At 37.5% G+C, this 23294-nt stretch overlaps 1 protein-coding gene across 3 annotated transcripts in view; it reads left to right on the forward strand.

Annotated features, from left to right (window-relative positions):
• Positions 1-23294, forward strand: part of BAZ1A (bromodomain adjacent to zinc finger domain 1A) — a 129732-nt gene that overhangs the window by 55842 nt on the left and 50596 nt on the right. For all 3 annotated transcript variants that reach the window (XM_050798098.1, XM_050798099.1, XM_050798097.1), the window contains 5 exons: positions 10216-10317; positions 14029-14116; positions 18651-18785; positions 20453-20552; positions 21232-21398. In XM_050798098.1, the coding sequence (XP_050654055.1) occupies positions 10216-10317; positions 14029-14116; positions 18651-18785; positions 20453-20552; positions 21232-21398 (592 nt within the window). The remainder of the gene's footprint in view (positions 1-10215; positions 10318-14028; positions 14117-18650; positions 18786-20452; positions 20553-21231; positions 21399-23294) is intronic.

Below are 23294 nucleotides of genomic sequence, written 5' to 3' on the forward strand. Positions count from 1 at the left end.
ACTTACTGTGAAACTACAGTAATCCATAAAGTGTGGTATTGGTGAAAGTATAGACAGATCGATCAATGAATCAGAATAAACGCTTCTGAAATAGACCCACATAAATGTAATCAAGTGACCTTTGACAAAGCAACAAAGGCAAAACAGTAGAAAAAATAGTCTTTTCAATCAATAGTGCTAGAAAAACCTGGATATACACATGTAAAAAAAAAATCTAGACATAGACTTTACACTTTTTACAAAAATTAACTCAAAATGGATTGTAGACCTAAATGTAAAACTCCTAGAAAACACAGAAGAAAACCCAGATGACCTTGGATATGGTGATAATTTTTTAGATATGACACAGAAGGCATAACCCATGAAAGAAGTAATTGATAAACTGGACTTCATTAAAATTATGAACACTTTTACTCTGCAAAAGACATTGTCAAGAGAATGAGAAGTCAAGCCACAGAGTGTTTTGCAAAAGATAATCTGATGAAGGATTGTTATCCAAAATATACAAATAACTCTTAAATCTCAATATTAAGAAAATGAGGGCTGGGCACCATGGCTCATGCCTGTAATCCCAACACTTTGGGAGGCCAACGGGGGTGGACTGCTTGAGCTCAGGAGTTCGAGACCAGCCTGGGCAGCATAGTGAAACCCCCATCTCTACAAAAAAAAAAAACACACACACACAAAAAAATTAGCCGGGCATTGTGGTGCGTGCCTGTGGTCCCGGCTACTCAGGAGGCTGAGGTGGGAGGATGGCTTGAACACAGGAGGTGGAGGTTGCAGTGAGCTGATTGAGCCACTGCCCTCCAGCCTGGGTGACAGAGCCAGACCCTGTCTCAAAAAACACAAAAAAACGAGCAACCCAATTAAAAAATGGCAAAAGATCTGAACAGGTACCTCACCAAAGAAGCCATATAGATGGCAAGTAAGCATATGAAAAGATGTTCAACATCATATATCATTAGGGAATTGTAAATTAAAACAACAATGAGATATGACTGTGTACTTACTAGAATGACCAAAATCCAGAACACTGACAACACCAAATGCTAGTGAGCGTGTGGAGCACCAGGAACTCCATTTATTGCTGGTGGAAATGAAAAATGGCATAGCCACTTAGGAGCTCAGTTTGGCAGTTTCTTATACTACCAAACATACTTTTATATGATGTAGCAATTGCATGCTTTGGTATTTACTCAAATGAACTGGAAACTTACATTCACACAAAAACCTGCACATGGATGTTTATAGTAGTGTTATCTGGTACCTCTAAAACATTGAAGCAACTAAGATGTCCTTCAGTAGGTGAGTGGATAAACTCTGGTACATAAAGACAATGGAATATTACTCAGCACTAAAAAGAAATTAGCTATTAAACCATGAAAAAACACAGAGGAAATTTAAATGCATATGTACTAACTGAAATTTAAATGCATATGTACTAACTGAAAGAAATGTACTATATATTTAAACTCATGTGGGTGTATGCCTATATACATTATACAGTCCGAAAAGGCTACATGCTGTATGATTCCAACTGTGACATTCTGGAAAAGGCAAAGCTATGGAGACAGTAAAAGAATAAGTGGTTGCCAGGGGTTTTCAGAAGGGAGGGATGAATAGTCAGAGCACAGAGGGTTTCTGGGGCATTGAGACTATTGTGTACAATACAGTAGTGCTCCCATATCCATGGGGGATATGTTCCAAGACATTCAGTGGATTCTTGAAACCACAGATAATACCAAACTATATACACTATGCACAAATTTCATTTTCCTTCTTCACAATTTCATGAATAGAAGATTCATTCGTATCATAGATTAACTTAGGAAGCTTAGCATACAATTTTTTATTCCTTATTAAGTCCAGAAATTTCACCTTTTCACTTAAAGGAAGCACTTTATGGCTTCTCTTTGGTATATACACGGTGTATACAGTGTGGATATATAGGACAAATGGAAGATTCATGTCCTGGGTGGGATGGGGCAGGACAGCATGCAATTTAAAACTTATGAATTATTTATTTCTGGAATTTTTTTCTTTAATGTTTTCAAACCACAAGAGGATACCTGTCATTATCTACATTTGTGAAAACTCATAGAATATGTAACACTGAGAGTGAACACTAATGTAAACTGTTGACTTTGGGTGATAGTTATGTATCAGTAAAGTTTAGTAATTTAAAAAAATGTATATTTAATGCCCTTTGACTTTTTAAATTTTAAAATTTTAAAAATTAAATTTAAAAATAGTTAAAAGGGCATCAGTTACATTCACAGTGTTGTACAGCTATCACCACTGTTTACTTTGAAATAGAAATTTTGTATCCATTAAGCTATAACTTTTTCTCCCTCCTCCCAGCCCCTAGGAACCTCTGATCTACTTTGTCTCTTTGAATTTTCCTATTTTAGATATTTTGTATAAATAGATAGGTTATGTTTGCCCTTTTGCATCCGGCTCATCCCTTTTGCATCTGGCTCATTTCACTTAGCATGTTTTCAGGGTTCATCCATGTTGTAGCACAATTAGGAACTTCATTCCTTTTTATGGCTGAATAATCCATTGTATGTGTATATCACATTTTGTTTATCCATTCATCTATTGATAGGTATTTGGATTGTTTCCACCTTTTGGTTACTGTAAATAATGCTGCATTGAATATTGGCATATAGGATCTGCTTGAGTCCTTGTTTGAAATTCATGCGGATATATGCCTAGGAGTGGATTGCTGGGTTGTATAGTAATCTATGCTTAACTTTTTGAGGAACTGCCAAACTGCTGTTCCCAGCAGCTGTGCCACTTTACATTCTCATTTGCATTGTCAGAGGGTTCCAATTTCACCATACATTTGCCATGAGTTGTTATACTGTGGTTTTTAAAAATTATAGTCATCCTATCGGGTGTAAAATGGTATCTCATAGTTTTGATTTACATTTCCCTGATGACTAATGATGTTGAGTATCATTTCATGTGCTTATTGGTCATTTGTATATTTTTTTGGAGAAATACCCATTCAAGTTCTTTGCCTGTTTTTAAATTGGGTTGTTTGTCTTTTTGTTGTTGAGTTATAGAGTTGTGTTTTTTTGTTGTTGTTGTTTTGTTTTGTGTTGAGACAGACTCTTGGCTCTGTTGCCATGCTGTAATGCAACGGCACAATCTCGGCTCACTGCACCCTCCGCCTCCCAGGCACAAGAGATTCTTATGCCTCAGCCTCCTGAGTAGCTGGGATTACAGGTGTGCGCCAACACCCTCAGCTAATTTTTGTATTTTTAGTAGAGATGGGGTTTTGCCATGTTGGCCAGGCTGGTTTCGAACTCCTGGTCCCAAGTAATCGCCTGCCTCAAGTAATCTGCCCACCTCAGCCTCTCAAAGTGCTGAGATTATAGGCGTGAGCCACTGTGCCCAGCCTAAGTTACAGAGTTTTTAAATAATATATTCTAACTACCAGAGTTTTAAAAATATCTTGATATATTTGGGGGTGCATATTTATATTTAAAAGTAAAAGTAAATTTTATTTAAAAATTGACTTCTTGGCTATTATTTAATAGGACTAGATGAGAGTTTGGACTGCATTTTAGAAACAGTATTTTGTTATATAAGATTGAGGTAAAGAGGATTAGGGTTTTATCTCCTAGTCTTTCTCTCTGAAATTTTACATATGTATTGTGTCTGCTTTCAATAATTTTTTTTTACTCTTAATGTTTGCCGTTCAAGAATTGGCCCACTAATGTTATATTGTCTGCTATTGTTCCTTTCACTCAAAAATTACTAATAGATTTTTAAATAAAATTTACATGTGAATATCCTTACAACTTGGTGAGACCACACTGTGTGTAATTACTTGATACAGGTTTCCCCTGTTAACAGCCAAATAATGAAGTTCATCTGCAATCACAAATTCTCTGGAATCTGAACTAAATTGATAGATAGTCCTGACTCAGTCCCTAGTTTACCATCTGATTTCAGTAGCCAGATGTGCCAGGTATAGGTGAGTTTGTGTAGTTGCTTTTAGAATTTGTAAAAGAAACCAAATATGGTATTTGTAGCAGCTCAGATTAGTATGTGAATGATGCTTTCTAATAATATAGTCTGTTATTGTGATTTAAAGCTATCAGGCTGCTGCCTATTTTTTACAATGGATCAAGTTTTATGGAACCATCTCTAAACACATACCAAAAGTTGAAGTACATTATAAAAAATCCTTTAGCCTGACCTGAAAATAGTACATGAATACATGAGTACGCTTTTGGTTACCTATCCTGTCCTAGTGGTGATTTGCAGGAGCACAAGGGCAAACTGTTTTAGAAACGTCAGGGGCTGAGCGTGATGGCTCACGCCTGTAATCTTAACACTTTGGGAGGCCGAGGCGGGTGGATCATGAGGTCAGGAGATGGAGCCCATCCTGTCTAACATGGTGAAACCCCGTCTCTACTAAAAATACAAAAAAATTAGCCAGGTGTGGTAGCGGGCACCTGTAGTCCCAGCTACTTGGGAGGCTGAGGCAGGAGAATGGCATGAACCCAGGAGGCAGAGCTTGCAGTGAGCAGAGATCATGCCACTGCACTCCAGCCTGGGCGACAGAGCGAGACTCCGTCTCAAAAAAAAAAAAAAATACAAAAAATACAAAAAATTAGCCAGGTGTGGTGGCACGTACCTGTAGTCCCAGCTACTTGGGAGGCTGAGGCAGGAGAGTTGCTTGAACCCAGGAGTTGAAGGTTGCAGTGAGCCAAGATTGCGCCACTGCAGTCCAGCCTGGGCGACAGAGCGAGACATTGTCTCAACAACAACAAAAAAAGTCTGGAATAATATGTATCTAGCTTCAAAATATTATATGTACTCTCATGCAATATAGTCTAGCTATCATTATAACTTGACTAATTGTTAGTAAGATAATGGAATCTGAGTGTTATTTTTAAAGAAGCAGACCTAATTGTTTTGCTATTTGTAGTTCCATGGATGGAAACTTAATGTGTGAGAAATAACCTTAGCATTTTAAATATATATATTTATATATATATATAAAAATTATATATCTCTCACCATAAGTAACCACTGGTGCCTAATCAGTTAGTGGGTTGTCATTGTAGAATAATTATGAATACAATTTGATGATTTCTCTTAAAAGAAACCTTTATGTTGAAAGTATAGGAGTTTTTTTGGTCATTTCTGTTGAGCTGATATAGAAAATTATTTAATTTTTTATAACTTTATTGTCAAATGTTCATAATATATTAGGAAAAACAACTTCTATTATAATCAAAGTAGAATTAAAATTTACATATATAACTAGGCATATTGAAATAAACATTTGTGAAATTTTGTTGTAAATAAATAATAGGAATGGTGTTCTGATTTTATAAGTACAATATTTGATGTTTGCTTGTTGTAGAACTAAACACAGGTCTGCACTTGTTGGTAATAAAATGGTGAGTCACCATCATGATTGAGATCACTAAATTCAACTTGATTCAACCATTTAGGCCAAGGCTTTGGGTAGCAAGAAAAAAGATTAAAATGTAAGTTCTTTTTAATATTATCCTTGTAGTTTCTATCTTGTAGGTGAATTCATATTATAAGAAGCAGTTTTTCTTTTTTTTTTTTTTTTTTTTTTTTTTTTTTTTTTGAGACGGAGTCTCGCTCTGTCGCCCAGGCTGGAGTGCAGTGGCCAGATCTCAGCTCACTACAAGCTCGCCTCCCGGGTTTACGCCATTCTCCTGCCTCAGCCTCCCGAGTAGCTGGGACTACAGGCGCCCGCCACCTCGCCCGGCTGGTTTTTTGTACTTTTTAGTAGAGACGGGGTTTCACCGGGTTAGCCAGGATGGTCTCGATCTCCTGACCTCGTGATCCGCCCGTCTCGGCCTCCCAAAGTGCTGGGATTACAGGCTTGAGCCACCGCGCCCGGCCAAGAAGCAGTTTTTCTTGGTCTCCAGTAATTGTGCTTCTTTGGGAAGAATGCAATTAGGATTTTATTTTATATAGAATTTTGCATAAGTATTATAGATAGCAAAGCCCCAGTAAGAATATTTTCACTGATTAGAAAAAATTTTCTATTTATCTTCACAAATGAATTTCATGGTACAGCAAGAACAGTAAAAAATCATTCTTTGCACATATAAACTCGCACATTTTACAGCCTTAAATCCATGAAGATATAGTCTGGGGCCAGGTGCAGTGGCTTATGCCTGTAATCCCAGCACTTTGGGAGGCCGAGGTGAGTGGATTGCCTGAGGTCAGGAGTTCGAGACCAGCCTGGCCAACATGGTGAAACCCTGTCTCTACTAAAAATACCAAAAATTAGCTGGGCATGGTGGCGGGCACCTGTAATCCCAGCTACTCGGGAGGCTGAGGCAGGAGAATCGCTTGAACCCGGGAAGCAGAGGTTGCAGTGAGCCGAGATTTGTGCCATTGCACTGCATCCTGGGCAACAAGAACAAAACTCTGTCTCAAAAAGAAAAAAAGATAAGCTCTGGTACGGTGGCTCACACCTGTAATCCCAGCACTTTGGGAGGCTGAGGTGGGGCCATTGCTTGAGCCCTGGAGTTATACATCAGCCTGGGCAATGTGGAGAAACCCTGTCTCTATAAAAAAATACAAAAAATTAGCCGGGCATGGGTGGCACATGCCTGCATTCCCAGCTACCCAGGAGATTGAGATAGGAGGATCACTTGAGCCTGGGAGGTTGAGGCAGCAGTGAGCCATGATCGCGCAATTGTATTCCAGCCTGGACAACTGAGTGAGACCCTGTCTCCCCCAAAAAGGTCCATATATAAGTTTTCTAGACTCTATACCAATATCTGAATACTTAGTTAGAATCTAAATTTTTAGGAATTACCGCTCACATCTTGGTTTTCTCTCCTGTTAGTATATTAATTATTTTATAATTTACTAAAATGTGGGGGAACTAATATTTTTTGTGTATTGGTTATATAAAATATGTTCATATATATTTAATGCATAGTAAAATATATATTTACAACATTTGTAATTAGATATTGCCACTGGTAATAATTTTAAGTGCAACTTAATATACTTGATCAATCTCTTATGTATAAAATAGTAGTGGTTAGTTGCTAAGTTGATATCTATTCAAAAAGTATTAAGATAACTTAATTCTCTTGTTCTTAAACTGCTACTAATTCATTAAAACTCATTTGTTTTTCCTTTATTTCAAGAAATTTTCTTTTTTTTTTTTTTTTTTTTTTTTTTTTGAGACGGAGTCTTGCTCTGTTGCCCAGGCTGGGGTGCAGTGGTGCAATCTCAGCTCACTGCAACCTCTGCCTTCCAGGTTCAAGCAATTCTCCTGCCTCAGCCTCCTAAGTAGCTGGGGCTACAGGCACAGGCCACCAAGGCCAGCTAATTTTTGTATTTTCAGTAGAGACAAGGTTTCACCATATTGGCCAGGCTAGTTGCAAACTAATGACCTCATGATCTGCCTGCCTCGGCCTCCTAAAGTGCTGGGATTGCAGGTGTGAGCCACCACACCTGGCTGAAATTTTCTTACTGAGAACTCCTCTCATTGCTTCATTTGTTTTTTATTTTATATTATTATTATTTTTATTTTGAAGATGGAGTTTCGCTCTTGTTGCCCAAACTGGAATGCAATGGCATGATCTCGGCTTACTGCAATCTCTGCCTCCCGGTTCAAGTGATTCTCCTGCCTCAGCCTCCTGAGTAACTTGGATTACAGGCACACACCACCACACCTGGCTAATTTTTTGTATTTTTAGTAGAAATGGAGTTTCACCATGTTAGCCAGGCTGGTCTCCAACTCCTGACCTCAGGTGATCCACCTGCCTCAGACTCCCAAAATGCTGGGATTACAGGCGTGAGCCACTGCGTCCAGCCTGTTTGTTTTTCGAGACAGGGTCTTGCTCTGTCACCCAGGCTGGAGTGCAGTGGCACAGTTACAACTCACTGAAGCCTCCAGTCAGGCTCAAGTGGTCCTCCCATCTCAGCCTCCAAAGTAGCTGGGACCACATACGCATGCCACCATATCCAACTGAGTTTTGTGTGTGTGTGTGTGTGTGTGTGTGTGTGTGTGTGTGTGTGTGTTTTTGTAGGTTTCCTCATGTTGCCCAGGTTGGTCTCAAACTTCTCAGCTCAAGTGATCCATCAGCCTTGGCCTCACAAAGTGCTGCGATTACAGGTGTGAGCCATCACACCCGGCCAGCAGTGCTTCTTTCTTTACATTTAGAATTCTTTCTTTGATCTGTTCTCTTGGAACAGTGCTTTTCATACCACAGGTTGTTATGGCCCCATGTAGGTTGTGAAATTAACTTGGTAATGAACTTTAATAGAATAGAAAATACTAGATATTCCATATAGTACAGGTGCATATTTAAATACATCTACTGATTTATGTATATACTGAGTCTTAGTGTAAAGATACTTGGCCTTCCAACTTAGAATGTAATGCTATTGTAGGTAAATAGTTTTACTTATTTAATTGTGTCATATCCCTTTTGTGTTAAACACTTCCCCTGCTTTGTGTGTGCTATATTTATGTAACTTTAAATCTGATTCTCATTGTCAGTGCTTTTCTTAATCATCTTACCATATCATTTTCTGCTCTCCTCTATAACCCCCACTTACATCCTCTTTACATTCACAGAGGTGGCATTTTCAGATTCCTACCTCTTCTCTCTATTGCTGCTACTTCCATTTAAGTCCATGCTGCAATCAGTTCTCAGTAGCTTTCCAACTGGTATTCCTGTTTACACTCTTGCCCCAGATTGTCTTTTCCACATAGCAGCCAGAGTGATCCTTCTGAAGTGTAAGTTAAGTTATTATCACCTTATTATTAAAAATCCTCTAGTGACTTTACTCAGAGTTAATATCCAAAGCCTTGTAATCTGGCACTGCTGCTACATCTCTGAATCTTTTTTCATTTTCCTAATTCATTTTGCTACTTGTGTAAATTGTGTATGCCTCCTCCCACCTCAGGGTTTTTACTTCTTTTCTCTTTTTTTAGAAATTCATTTCCCCAAGATTTTTCATGAGTTGCTCTCTTGGTCGTTTTTTTTTTTTTTTTGTTCCCCCCTCCAGATCTCTGCTTAAATATCAACCTCTTTGAAGGCATACTCGGTCAACTTATCAGAGATCACTCTATAAAACAGTGGCTCCCCCACCCTGTACTCTGTTCTCGTCATAGAACTTATCACTTCTCCTGTTGTATATGTTTTTGTTTGCTTGTATCTCCTCACTGTTTCTATTTTGTTGACTACTGAATCTTCACTATTTAGAGTAGTTTCTGGCACATTGCAGGCTCGTAACTATTGAATAAATGAATGAATACACCCTCAAAGGGAAGAAAAGATGTGAAGTTGGTGGGGGGTAGGGATTAAATGTGTAGTCTCTTGGCCAATTTAAACTACATTGTCTCCATTTTTATTCTTGGATTATATAGCTGTAAAGAAAGTTTAAAAGCAAATCCAAGAACTTTTTTTTTTTAATTTTTTACTCTTTAAACTGGGTACTCTATGCTTCATCTCTAGTTATTTTCTTCACCCAAGGAAAATGTATTGAATGAGTAGCTAAAATACCTACCTAAAATAAAATAGTGCTTTTTTCTGTTTTGGCTAATAGAATGGTGGAGGCAGGGATCAGTAACTTATAAAACCTTAGTTAAAGTAAAAATGCACGGCCACATACAGTGGCTCATGCCTATAATGCCAACACTTTGGGAGGCCAAGGTAGAAGGATCTCTGAGGGCCAGGAGTTTGAGGCTGCACTCAGCTTTGATGATGTCATTGCACTCCAGCCTGGGTGACAAGGCGAGACGCTGTCTCTAAAAGACAATAAAAATTTTAAATTTTGATATATGTGGCCAAGCACAGTGTCTCATGCCTGTAATCCCTGCACTTTGGGAGGCCGAGGTGGGAGGATCACCTGAGGTCAGGAGTTCGAGACCAGCCTGACCAATGGTGAAACCCTGCCTCTGCCAAAAATACAGAATTAACTGGTGGTGTATGCCTGTATCCCAGCTACTTAAGAGGCTGAGGCAGGAGAATAGTTTGAACCCAAGAGGTGGAGGTTGCAGTGAGCCAAGATGTGCCATTGCACTCCAGCCTGGGCAACAAGAGCAAGACTCCATCTCAAAAACAAACAAAATGTTTGAAATAGGTGATTTTGTTATAGTGTATTCTTACTAGGTTTCCATTTAAAATTTCATTTTCCAAATTATTAACTGATTTGTCTTTTCCCTCCTCTTTTTAGGAAGAAAAAAGATGCAATTGATCCCTTACTATTCAAGTATAAAGTGCAACCCACTAAAAAAGAATTATATGAGTCTGCTATTGTTAAAGCAACACAAATCAGGTAAAACTCACTATCTTCTCAATAGTAGTTTAAAGTAGAATAATTATGTAAGATTAAGAAGGTCTGATATAGAAGAAATAGGAAGTACTGTGATTGCTTTCCTTTTAAAAAATAAATGTACATTTATATGTTCATAGACTGATTAAAATAAATCCTAAGAATCTTGATGAAGGCCAGGTGCAGTAGCTCACGTCTGTAATCCTAGCACTTTGACAGGCCAAGCCAGGAGGATCGCTTGAGGCCAGGAGTTCAAGACCAGCCTGGACTATGTGGCAAGACCCTGTCTCTATTTAAAAAAAAAATCCTAATGGACTGATGGAGCCCTTTGTTTAGATGACTAACCCCAAATAGTCTTCTATCTAAAGAATTTAAAAGGGTCCTATTTATGAAGTACTTTTCATGAGATAACTCAATTTTTAATATTAATGAAGGTACTTATAAATGTTAACGTTTGTAGTATTCATTAGACAAACATTTGATCAGTTTTTTCCTATTCATTAAGAAAGCTAAATCATAAAAAATGAGTATCTTTAAAAAGTTCCTGTTTGAGGCCTAATCAGAGGAGACAGAAGTTAATATAAGAAGTTGCTTTAGTGAGTAGTTAATACATAAAATAACTGGCTTTAGGTTATACAGATATATTTTAGGAAAATCCCTATTGTTGCCTGTTGGGTTTAGACTCTTAGTCATCTGAAAGTAAGATGATATCAGCCAACTATCAACCTGCCACCTAGGAGTCAGTCTTGTATTTCATTTAATGTAAAATAATTTTTGCTTGTGTTCTCATCCCTTTTGTTCCATATATATTCATGTGTCCAAACAAAAGTGGTAATAATATAAGTATTAAGAGAATCCTGAGATAGATATATCACTTTCTGTGGCTGTATTGAGGTATGTGTAGTTTGTTGGTTTGTTGGTTTTGGGGGGCTCGTCATTAGTTTAAGATCTCTAGAGCATTCTACATTTTACTGTATATTCAAAAATAATATTCCAAAACTAATGTTTGATTATTCAAACTTTTAAAAATTTGTTTAGTTTATGGGCTCATGAGTAGCACTGTTGAGACTACAGATATTTTCCTTATTCACAGTTGAGTTTTTTTCTTTTGCATTTAGTTCAGGATGTTACTTATATAATGTAATTCCCTATTTAATATTTTTCATTTTTCTATTTACTTTTTGACTTATACTTTAATTATTCTGCTAGACCATGGTTACAGTCTTGGTTAGCTCATTTTTTTCCTAATTTGTAAGCCAAAGAATTACAAGGTGAGAAAGTTATACTTAATAATAAAAGACTTAAATGATTTATAGGTCTTTGTTAGCATCAAAAAATAGTACAATGCTATTTTTTTAATAAAGAGATGGTAATATTCCTCTAATAAAGAAGAAGACTTGATATGCTAGAGTAGCATTGACATGTAGAACTTTCCTTTTTTTTTTTTTTTTTTTTTTGAGATGGAGTCTTGCTCTGTTGCCCAGGCTGGAGTGCCGTGGCGCATTCTCGGCTCACTGCAAGCTCTGGTTCCCGGATTCACACCACTCTCCTGCCTCAGCCTCCCAAGAAGCTGGGACTACAGGCGCCCGCCACCATGCCCGGCTAATTTTTTGTATTTTTTTTTTAGTAGAGACAGGATTTCACCATGTTAGCCAGGGTGGTCTCGATCTCCTGACCTCGTGATCCACCCACCTTGGCATCCCAAAGTGCTGGCGTGAGCCACCGTGCCCGACAGAACTTTCTTTTATAATGGAAATGTTATATGTATGCTATCCAACAGCCATGTGTCGCTATTGAGTATTTGAAATGTAGCTAGAAAGAATGAGGGAACTGAGTTTTAAATTTTATTTATAAATAAACAATATGTGGCTAGTAGCTACCATGTAAACTAATGTAGTCCTTGAGGACTAGTTTCTTCAGCAGTGAACAAGTAATTACCTTCTCTTTACCAGCTACTGTATGGTGCAGAGATATAGCGGAGTCCTTGTTCTCATGGAGCTTTAAATCTAGGAAAAGAATATAGTTATCCTTGTTTATCTGTGTGGGAGGGAAATCTTTGGATGTTCAAATTTCATAAAATGGTGTAGTATTTGCATCTAACCTACACACATCTTCCCATATGCTTTAAATCATCTCCAGATTATGTATAATACCTAATACAATGTAAACGAAGTATAATTCATTGTTATACTGTATTGTTTAGGGAATACTGACCAACAAAAAAAGTCTATACATGTTTAGTACAGATGCAGTTTTTATTTTCTCCAAATACTTTTGATCTACAGATATGGAGGGCTAACTATACATTTTTGGGAAGGCCACTACTTAAAAATCATATATTGTTTATTCACTTACTGGAGCTTTTAACTTGGCTTTTTCTTGAAAGGAATACATTGAACTCAAAACATTTACTTTTTTCCAGAAAAATACTTCTATTTCTTTTCTATTGGTTTTGTTTTGTTTGTGGTGGTGGTGGTTACTCTTGTGGTTGTTTTTAATTGGGGGGCAAGGGAGAATAAAAAACAGTATGTTTTAGAATATTAATTTTAAGCCTCTTTTAATTTTCATCCCACTAATTTGTTGGTTGTCATGAGATTTAAATACAAAATGTTTTAAAATTTGATATAAGCTATGTTCAACTTTGTTTACAATATCCACTTGAATGTTGATTTGCAGCACTTAATATGATTTCTGGTAGTCTACTGATTTTAATTTTTTTGTTTTGTTTTGCTTTTTTTTTTTGAGACAGGGTCTCACTCTGTCTCCCAGACTAGAGTGCAGCAGTGCAATCTCAGCTCACTGCACCCTCCGCCTCCCAGGCTCAAGCGATTCTCCAGCCTAAGCCTCCTGAGTAGCTGGGATTGCAGGCATGTGCCATACCGCCCAGCTAATTCTTGTTGTATTTTTAGTAGAGATGGGGTTTCACCATGTTGGCCAGGCTGGTCTCGAACTCCTGACCTCAAGTGATCCACCCTCCTCAGTCTCCCAAAGTGCTGGGATTACAGGCGTGAGCCACTATGCCTGGCCTGATTTTAATTTTTAAGAGAATTTTAATGATTATACTTGTAGGGGTAATAATCTAATGTTATAAAATTTGATTTACTCTCTATAGCATATTTTCCTTAAAGTTTGTTTTCTTTTTTGTTTACTTTTTTCTTTTTTTTTTTGAGATGGAGTCTTGCTCTGTTGCCCAGGCTGGAGTGCAGTGGTGTGATCTCAGCTCACTGCCTCCTAGATTCATGCCATTCTCCTGCCTCAGCCTCCCGAGTAGTTGGGACTACAGGCGCCCACCAACACCACTAATTTTTTGTAGTTTTAGTAGAGGCAGGGTTTCACCATGTTAGCCAGGATGGTCTCAATCTCCTGACCTCGTGATCCACCCACCTCGGCCTCCCAAAGTGCTGGAATTACAGGCGTGAGCCACCGCGTCTGGCTCTTGAAGTTTGTTTTCCCAGTGGCCCCTAAACAACAAATGCATATGCTGTTTTTGTAATAGACTTTTTATAATAGATTCACTCATGTAGATCTTATAACTTCCTACATAAATACCTCTGTAAAAGTTTCTTGTAACTTCTACATAAATACTGTTAGAAGATGAAGTATCCTTTGATTCCTAGGCTTGAAATTCAGGTTATAAATTTACAGAAATTACGGAGTTTGGGTTGAACTCTTTGATGCTAACACTACCCTCTTTGACTTCCTTCCTTCCTGTAGCCGGAGAAAACACCTATTTTCTCGTGATAAACTAAAGCTTTTTCTGAAGCAACACTGTGAACCACAAGATGGAATCATTAAAATAAAGGTAAATAATGAAATTATTTGTTGGAAGACAGAAAACAAAATGGGTAGTGTTATAAAGTTACAACATTGCTGAAATGTTATTTCAAAGATGATTAAAGATTGCTCTTTTTAAATCTGGAGCCAATTTTTAGTACTTCTGAAAAATATTTATTAGATTAATTACTATTTTTAAAATTGCTAGAATTGCTAGGTGGTTCAGTTACTACCACTTATAAAAAAGATCAACAAGGACAGGTGAAAATAGAAAATTTGGAAAAAGAAAAGTTATCAAGTGGGGCAGCTATAGCTTCCTAATACCTGTAGTGTGGTTCTGGCTTATGAAGAATAGACAGATTCAAAGAACAATGCTAAACAGAGCCTACTAGATGAAAGAACAATGTATAATAAAAAGAGCATTGGCTGGGCACCGTGGCTTACTCCTGTAATCCTTGCACTTTAGGAGGCCAAAGTGTACATATTGCTTGAGCCCAGGAGACCAGCCTGGGAAACATGGTGAACCCTGTATCTACAGAAATTACAAAAATTACCTGGGTGTGGTGGTGGTAACTGTAGTCCCAGCTACTTAGGAAGCTGAAGTAAAAGGATCACCAAAGCTGCTGTGAGCTGTGATTGTACCACTGCACTCCAGCGTGGACAACAGAGTGAGACCCTGTCTCAAAATAATAATAATAATAATAATAATAATAATAATAATGTATCATGCTAATACTGTATAATGCAGACAGATTATATTTTGTTAATAACCATTTCGAGAGGAAAAAGTCAAGTTTTAGAGATTTCACATTGCACACCAAGTAAAAAGTTAAATGGTAAAACTTAAAGTAATTTTTTAAAATACAAAATATTCAACTTTTATTGGGATAAAGACACACCAAGTAAAAAAAGCAACAGAATGGAGCCTCATGCCTGTAGTCCCAGCTACTCCTAAAGCTGAGGTGGGAAGATCATGTGAGGCTGGGATTTCAAGTCCAGCCTGGGGAATGTAGCAAGACCCTGTCTCTTAAAAAAAAAAAAAAAAAAAAAAGCAGAAACAGCACGTACCTGGGGCCTGTCAGAAGGTGGGAGGAGGGAGAGGATGGGGAAAAATAACTAATTGGTACTTGCTTAAAACCTGGGTGATAAAGTAATCTGCACAACAAAACCCCCATGACACATGTTACCTATGTAACAAACCTGTAAATGCACCCCTGAACTTAAAAGTTTAAAAAGGCAGTAGAATGGGTTAGAGAGATGTATGCATTTGTCACAAATCATCTCCTGCATGTGTAAGATTTGTGCATTTCACTATATATACATGTTTAAAAAGAAGAGAAACTTTAAGAATGAGTTTATGCGAAAAGTTAACATTTCAGGTCTCTAGAGACAAGATTGATTTAAAAAATGGACACTTGGTTAACTATTGGAATAATAAAGTTAAATCTAACTCAAAAGAAATGAAACAAATTTTAATGTTAAATATGACGAGGTACTTAGGAGAAATAGAAAAAAAATACCAAGGATGAGATTGAGCATAAACATAAGTTTTAAAATGTCATGCATAAGTGAGCCAAGATCGCGCCACTGCACTCCAGCCTGAGCAACAGGAGACTCCGTATCAGGCAAAAAAAAAAAAAGTCATGCATAGATTTCAAGGGCAAGCACTGGGGGAAAAATACCTTGAGTAAATATAATGAAGAACACAAATTAACTAGAAAAACATATGCACCCCAGTAGGAAAATGGTCAAATAGATATGATTAAAATTCACAGTGGAAGAAATATAAAAACTTGAAAACGTAAGATAGCGTCATCTGAAAAATAATTTTTTAAAAATGTGAGCATATTTATGTATCTGCCTTGATAAGATTCAATTATGCTCTATCTATAGCATTATCAGGTAGCCATATTAAATGATGCTTACAAAAAGTTTAATGATTTAAAACTTTTTTAATGATTAAAACTTACAAACAGTTTTAATGATCTAACCAATAAATGGTTAGAACAGTGCCTGACACTTGGTAGGCAATCGATATATGTGAATAGTTGTATATGTGTATTGTAAACACCAGTTGGCCAATTTCTCTAATTTATAAAGATTTCTTACACATCAGTGAGCAAAGATGACCCAATTGGAAAATGGTGATAAAAGAAATCAGCAAATATTTCACCAAGGAAAAAGTCAATGAACATGGAAAGAAGATCAACTTTACTCAAATAAATGGGAATTAAGGTCACAATAAACATTTTTCACTTAGAGTGTAATAGAAGATTATTAATGGATATGCTGGTGTATTAATCCATTCTCACACTGCTATAAAGACATACCTGAGACTGAGTAATTTATAAAGAAATGAGGTTTAATCAGCTCATAGTTTTGTGGGCTGTACATGCTTCTGCTTCTGGGGAGGCCTTTGGAAGCCTACAATCTTGGCAGAAAGCAAAGGGAAAGCAAGCACATCTTCACATGGCTGGCAGGAGAGAGCGTGAAGTGGGAGGTGCTACGTACTTTCAAACAACCAGATCTCATGAACAGCAAGGGGGAATTCCGCTCCATGATTCAGTCACCTCCTACCAGGCCTGTTCTTTAACACTGGGGAGTACAATTCCACATGAGATCTGGGTGGGGACACAGAGCCAAATTATATCAGCACAGCACTTTGTGAGCAAGCACACAAAGTTTGATAACCAGTTTTGGTGAGCATAGACTGCTGTTAGGAGTACCTACAAGTACACAAAAATGTGGGTCTTGTGTATTGTGTGTATGAATAAGGAACTTTGGCAATTAATGTACTAAAACGTATTTTGGCCTTTATGAGTGTATATATATTTGAGACGCAACCACCCATGTGCTTTATATTCATATTTAAGGTGCAATTCTGTAGACAATTACATAATTCTATTCCATAGATAATCCTGTTATCCCACATAATTCAGAGATTATGTGGGATGGAATATGATCATTTTAATGAAATCTTCTTTAATGTGAAATTTTGATAGATTCTTGATTTATTACATGGCCAGAACTGGTTGAATTCTAGGTGTTTAAAGCTGTGCTCTACCCACAAAAATAATTATACACAAAATACCCTTTTCTGTTTTGTTAACTTTTTGTATTTTGTATCATCATTTTCTCACACATTTCCTGAAAGGTATTTCTGTAAATGGCACTTGTTTTCATTTGCTTGAGAGGAAGAATGATGATCTTGGCCATTAGGTCAAAAATAACAAAAAGTCTAGGGTTGCACATGGATAAAAGGTAAGCAAGACTGGGCACAGTGGCTTATGCCTGTAATCCCAGCACTTTGGGAGGCCAAGGCGGGCAGATCACTTGAGGTCAGGAGTTCAAGACCAGCCTGGCCAACATAGTGAGACACTGTCTCTACTAAAAATACAAAAATTAGTTGGATGTGGTGGCACACACCTGTAATCTCAGCTACTCAGGAGACTGAGGCAGGAGAATCACTTGAACCTAGGAGGCAGAGGTTGCAGTGAGCCGAGATCACGTCACTACACTCCAGCCTGGGTGACAGAGCAAGATTCTGTCTCAAAATAAATAAATAGATAAATAAAATTAAAATAAAAAAACTTTAAAAGGCAAACAAATTCTAGATACAAGGTAAAAGGAGATAAACTCTTGGATTTAGTAATTATTCTAGAACCACACCATTTCTGGCAAGAATAAGGTTGACTTCTGAACTTAAATTCTTTGTTTAAACTTTATAGGAATTTGCAAGTATTTCTGCTTTTATCAGGACTAGAGGGATGTAATGGGAAATTTGATACATTAAGTATTTAAATTATTACTCTACCCTGGGAAGAAAATCTGAATAAATGTTCAGCAGTTGGCAAATGGTTACGAAAAATTTATCGGGTTAATACAGTGGATTTTTAATGTTAAATATATGGATTGATTATTCATTTACATAGAAAATCTCACAAAATTTGTCAAAGCAAAATAAAGTATTGTATAATATATAATTTTGAAATACAAGAAACTGTACAACCATTCTTGAGGTATTTTATTGTAATGTAATCTTTGAATTGTGGTTTTCTTTCTGGTAAGGCTAATTAATTATATAGTGGAAAAAGGATTGGTTAAACCAATTAAAACGTATTTTACTACACAATAATGCATAAAATTCTAATGTTTTTATCCTTATTTTTTTTTTCTTTTTTTTTTTCTGAGATGGGGTCCAGGCTGGAGTGCAGTGGCGTGATCTCTGCTCACTGCAACCTCCACCTCCCAGGTTTAAGCAGTTCTTCTGCCTCGGCCTCCCAAGTACCTGGGACTACAGACATGCACCACCATGCCCAGCTAATTTTCGTATTTTTAGTAGAGATGGGGTTTCATCATGTTGGGCAGGATGGTCTCGATCTCTTGACATCATGATCTGCCCGCCTTGGCCTCCCAAAGTGCTGGGATTACAGGTGTGAGCCACTGTACCCAGCCTATCCTGGTCTTTTAACAGCATTAATAGTGGCCATATGACATGTTAGGGCATATCTGTATATTGTTTACTAATGTGTTATTACTGTACCCTATGTCTTTATGTTAAGGCATCATCTCTTTCAACGTATAAAATAGCAGAACAAGATTTTTCTTATTTCTTTCCTGATGATCCGCCCACATTTATCTTCAGTCCTGCTAACAGACGAAGAGGGAGACCTCCCAAACGAATACCTATTAGTCAGGTAAGTAGAGAATTGATTAAAACTACATTTTCACTGTTAGTAAAACAGTATTCAGAATCAAGAAGTATGTTTGTCTCCCCTCACATCCATAGCCTAGAGGAAGAAACTCATTACCTCACCAAAAAATATGTGAGTATGTACTATATGTTGATAACTGCTCAGCAATGAGGCTTGTAGAAGTTTCAGGTGTGAATTAGATATGACTTTCATACCACAAGGATTTTATACCAAAGTGGAAGCAAGCACATGAGCAATTACTGAAATGTAAAGCAGGGAGTAAACTATGGGATTGAAGTGTAAAATAGGAATAAATTCTGACAGGAGGAAGTTATAGGGGGTTTTTAAAAAGCAATAATGCAGCCGGGCACAGTGGCTCTTGCCTGTAATCCCAGTACTTTGGGAGGCTGAGGTGGGTAGACATTTGAGTCCAGGAGTTCTAGACTAGCCTGGCCAACATGGCAAAACTCTGTCTCTACTAAAAATACAGGAGCCTGAGGCACGAGAATTGCTCAAACCCGGAAGGCAGACAGAGGCCGAGGTTGCTGTGAGCCAAGATCATGCCACATTGCACTTTAGCCTGGACAACAAAGCCAAGACTCTGTCTTAAAAAAACAAAACAAAAAAAACCTACACAAGTTAATTAGGTTAGAGACATTATTCTTAGAAGAAATAAAATAAAAATAAAATTTGACATTGGCCACAAGAATGTTTCTGGTATGTCTTTTTTCTGCATCTTTCATATTTGATATTTACACCATCTAGTTTATAAAGTAAGCTGAAAGTTTATAAAGCATTTTTAAGGCTCTTTCTATGTATTACCAATTTTTCCTGAGATATTCTTGTAATAATTTATAGAGCTACAGAGTTAACTCATGTTCTGTGTATTACTAAGATTAGAGTTATTAACAATTCAGTTGCACTTTTTTTTTTTTTTTTTTGAGATGGAGTCTCACTCTGTCACCCATACTGGAGTACCATGGCACAATCTTAGCTCACTGCAACCTCCACCTCCTGGGTTCAAGCAGTTCTCCTCCCTCAGCCTCCTGAGTAGCTGGGGCTGCAAGTGCATGTCACCACTCCCAGCTAATTTTTGCATTTTTAGTAGAGATGGGGTTTCATCATGTTGGCCAGGCTGCTCTCGAATGCCTGACCTCAAGTATTCTATCTGCCTTGCCTTCCCAAAATGCTACGATTACAGGCATGAGCCACTGTGCCCGGCCCAATTATACTTTAGAATAAAAACTCATTTTAGACTGGGCATGGTGGCTCACACCTGTAATCCCAGCACTTTGGGAGGCAGAGGTGAGTAGCCCACTCGAGGTCAGGAGTTCAAGACCAGCCTGGCCAATATGGCAGAACCCCATATCTACTAAAAATACAAAAAAAACTTAGCCGGGTGTGGTGGCACATGCCTGTAATCCTAGCTACTCAGGAGGCTGAGGGAGAAGAATCACTTGAGCCCAGGAAGCAGAGGTTGCAGTGAGCCGAGATCACACCACTACACTCCAGCCTGAGGGATAGAGCGAGACTTTGTCTCAAAAAAAAAGAAAAGAAAAGAAAAAAAATCATTTTAGTATAAAGAAGGTGTAATTGGTGAAAGTTTTAATTTTTTTGCTTTTTATTCTTACTATAAGAACCAGGCATACTGGTGTGGTTTGTTTTTTTAGGAGGACAATGTTGCTAATAAACAGACTCTTGCAAGTTATAGGAACAAAGCTACTAAAGAAAGAGATAAACTTTTGAAACAAGAAGAAATGAAGTCACTGGGTGAGTTTTAACATTCTTTCCAAAAGCTGATTAGGAATAAGAAAGAATATTTCTCTGTGCCTGAGTGGGGGATATTTCTGAAATGGCATGTTTCTGGTTGTTTTGAAGTGCAGTTATTTTTTTCTATCAGATAACTATTGTTTATTTGTTTGCTTGTTTTATATAAGACCACTTCATCTCTTAAAATTTCATGGTCTTGCATATGCCCTATTAAATTGCTTAGTGCTAGATTAAGCAGAAGTTTGTTTCCGGGGCTTACAAACTGGGGCTATTTTGTTTGATTCACAAAGCCTTTTAAAACATTGCTTCCCAAACTTGAATATACATATGAATCACTTGGGGATCTTGTTAAAATGAAGATTCTAAATTAGTAGGTCTGGTTGGGGAATGAGATTCTGCATTTTTTAACAAGGTGATGATAACTTTGCTGCTGGTCTTCAGATAACACTTTGGGTATTAGGGCTTCCAAAGGCACATATATGTTTGTCCCAATACTGTAGTTTGTCATAAACTTAGCCAATTTGCTTTTCCTATTTTAATCACCTGCTGGTTCCCTCTAGGAATTTTGAGAGTCTCTACTAATCTCATTTATTTCAAGGATTCTGTCGTTATATCAAAAAAAATTGCCAAGTGTTCTTTTTTGTCTATATATAGTTCTAAGTTTGATTTTTCTCCACAGCTTTTGAAAAGGCTAAATTAAAAAGAGAAAAAGCAGATGCCCTAGAAGCGAAGAAAAAAGAAAAAGAAGATAAAGAGAAAAAGAGGGAAGAACTGAAAAAAATTGTTGAAGAGGAGAGACTAAAGAAAAAAGAAGAAAAAGAGAGGCTTAAAGTAGAAAGAGAGAAGGTATTCATTTGAGTATATTAGCTATACTCTCTACATATAGTACTGCTACTTTACATATCTACCTCCATGGGTGATTTTCAAATGCTTTTACTACTTTCTTTCACATTTATGAATGTGCATAGAAAGCTGATTGTTTTATCTCCCTTTTGCTTTGGAAAATTTAACATGCCTTTACACATCACTTAAAACCTCTTTTAGAATGCAGTTCTAAATGATTTCATTGTTTAGACTTCCAAATTTAGGGAAGATTATATATGTAAAAGTTTATATGTAAAACTTTAAGAGGTAAAATACACAGTTTGAAAAATAAAATAGGCCGGGCGCAGTGGCTCACACCTGTAATCCCAGCACTTTGGGAGGCCAAGGCAGGCAGATCATGAGGTCAAGAGTTCGAGACCAGCCTGGCCAGCATGGTGAAACCCCATCTCTACTAAAAATACAAAAATTAGCTGGGCATGGTAGTACGCACCTGTAATCCCAACTACTAAGGAGACTGAGGCAGAATTGCTTGAACATGGGTGGAGGTTACAGTGAGCCAAGATCATGCCACTGCACACCAGCCTGGGTGACAGAACAAGACTCTGTCTCAAAAAAAAAAAAAAAAAAAAAAAAAAAAACAAGAATGTAGTACTGTGTTCTTATCCTATTTGAAAAATAAGGTGTAATAATAGTGTTTCATCAAATCTTTGATTGTGGTCTTGAGTGGTACGTATTCCTTAGAGAATTCTATAGCTGGTTTCCTCCAAAGTCAGTCATTTTCAGAGATTTCTCGGGATATTCACAAGTAGCCTTAGAGGATCATGTTACATGCTCCGTGCTCATTTTAGTTGTCTGTAGTCTCCCTTGAATTTTTTTTTTTTAAATGTCTAGGGTACATGTGCACAATGTGCAGGTTTGTTACATAGGTATACATGTGCCATGTTGGTTTGCTGTACCCATTAACTCGTCATTTACATTAGGTATTTTTCCTAATGCTATCTCTCCTCCTGCTGCCCACCCCACAACAGGCCCCTGTGTGTGATGTTCCCCACCCTGTGCCCAAGTGTTCTCATTGTTCAATTCCCACCTATGAGTGAGAACATGCGGTGTTTGGTTTTCTGTTCTTGTGATAGTTTGCTCAGAATGATGGTTTCCAGCTTCATCCATGTCCCTGCAAAGGACATGAACTCATCCTTTTTTATGGCTGCATAGTATTCCATGGTGCATATGTGCCACATTTTCTTAATCCAGTCTATCATTGATGGACATTTGGGTTGGTTCCTAGTCTTTGCTATTGTGAATAGTGCAGCAATAAACATACATGTGCATGTGTCTTTATAGCAGCATGATTTATAATCCTTTGGGTGTGTACCTAGTAATGGGATGGCTGGGTCAAATGGTATTTCTGGTTCTAGATCCTTGAGGAATCGCCACACTGTCTTCCACAATGATTGAACTAGTTTACAGTCCCACCGACAGTGTAAAAGCATTCCTATTTCTCCACATCCTCTCCAGCATCTGTTGTTTCCTGACTTTTTAATGATTGCCATTCTAACTGGTGTGAGATGGTATCTCGTTGTGGTTTTGATTTGCATTTCTCTGATGGCCAGTGATGATGAGCATTTTTTCATGTGTCTGTTGACTGCATAAATGTCTTCTTTTGAGAAGTGTCTGTTCATATTCTTTGCCCACTTTTTGATGGGGTTGTTATGTTGTTTTCTTGTAAATTTAAGTTCTTTGTAGATTCTGGATATTAGCCCTGTGTCAGATGGGTAGTCTGCAAAAATTTTCTCCCATTCTGTAGGTTGCCTGTTCACTATGATGGTAGTTTCTTTTGCTGTGCAGAAGCTCTTTAGTTTAATTAGATGCCATTTGTCAATTTTGGCTTTTGTTGCCATTGCTTTTGGTGTTTTAGTC

Source organism: Macaca thibetana, chromosome 7, assembly GCF_024542745.1.
Source record: "Macaca thibetana thibetana isolate TM-01 chromosome 7, ASM2454274v1, whole genome shotgun sequence".
NCBI classification, from domain to species: Eukaryota; Metazoa; Chordata; class Mammalia; order Primates; family Cercopithecidae; genus Macaca; species Macaca thibetana.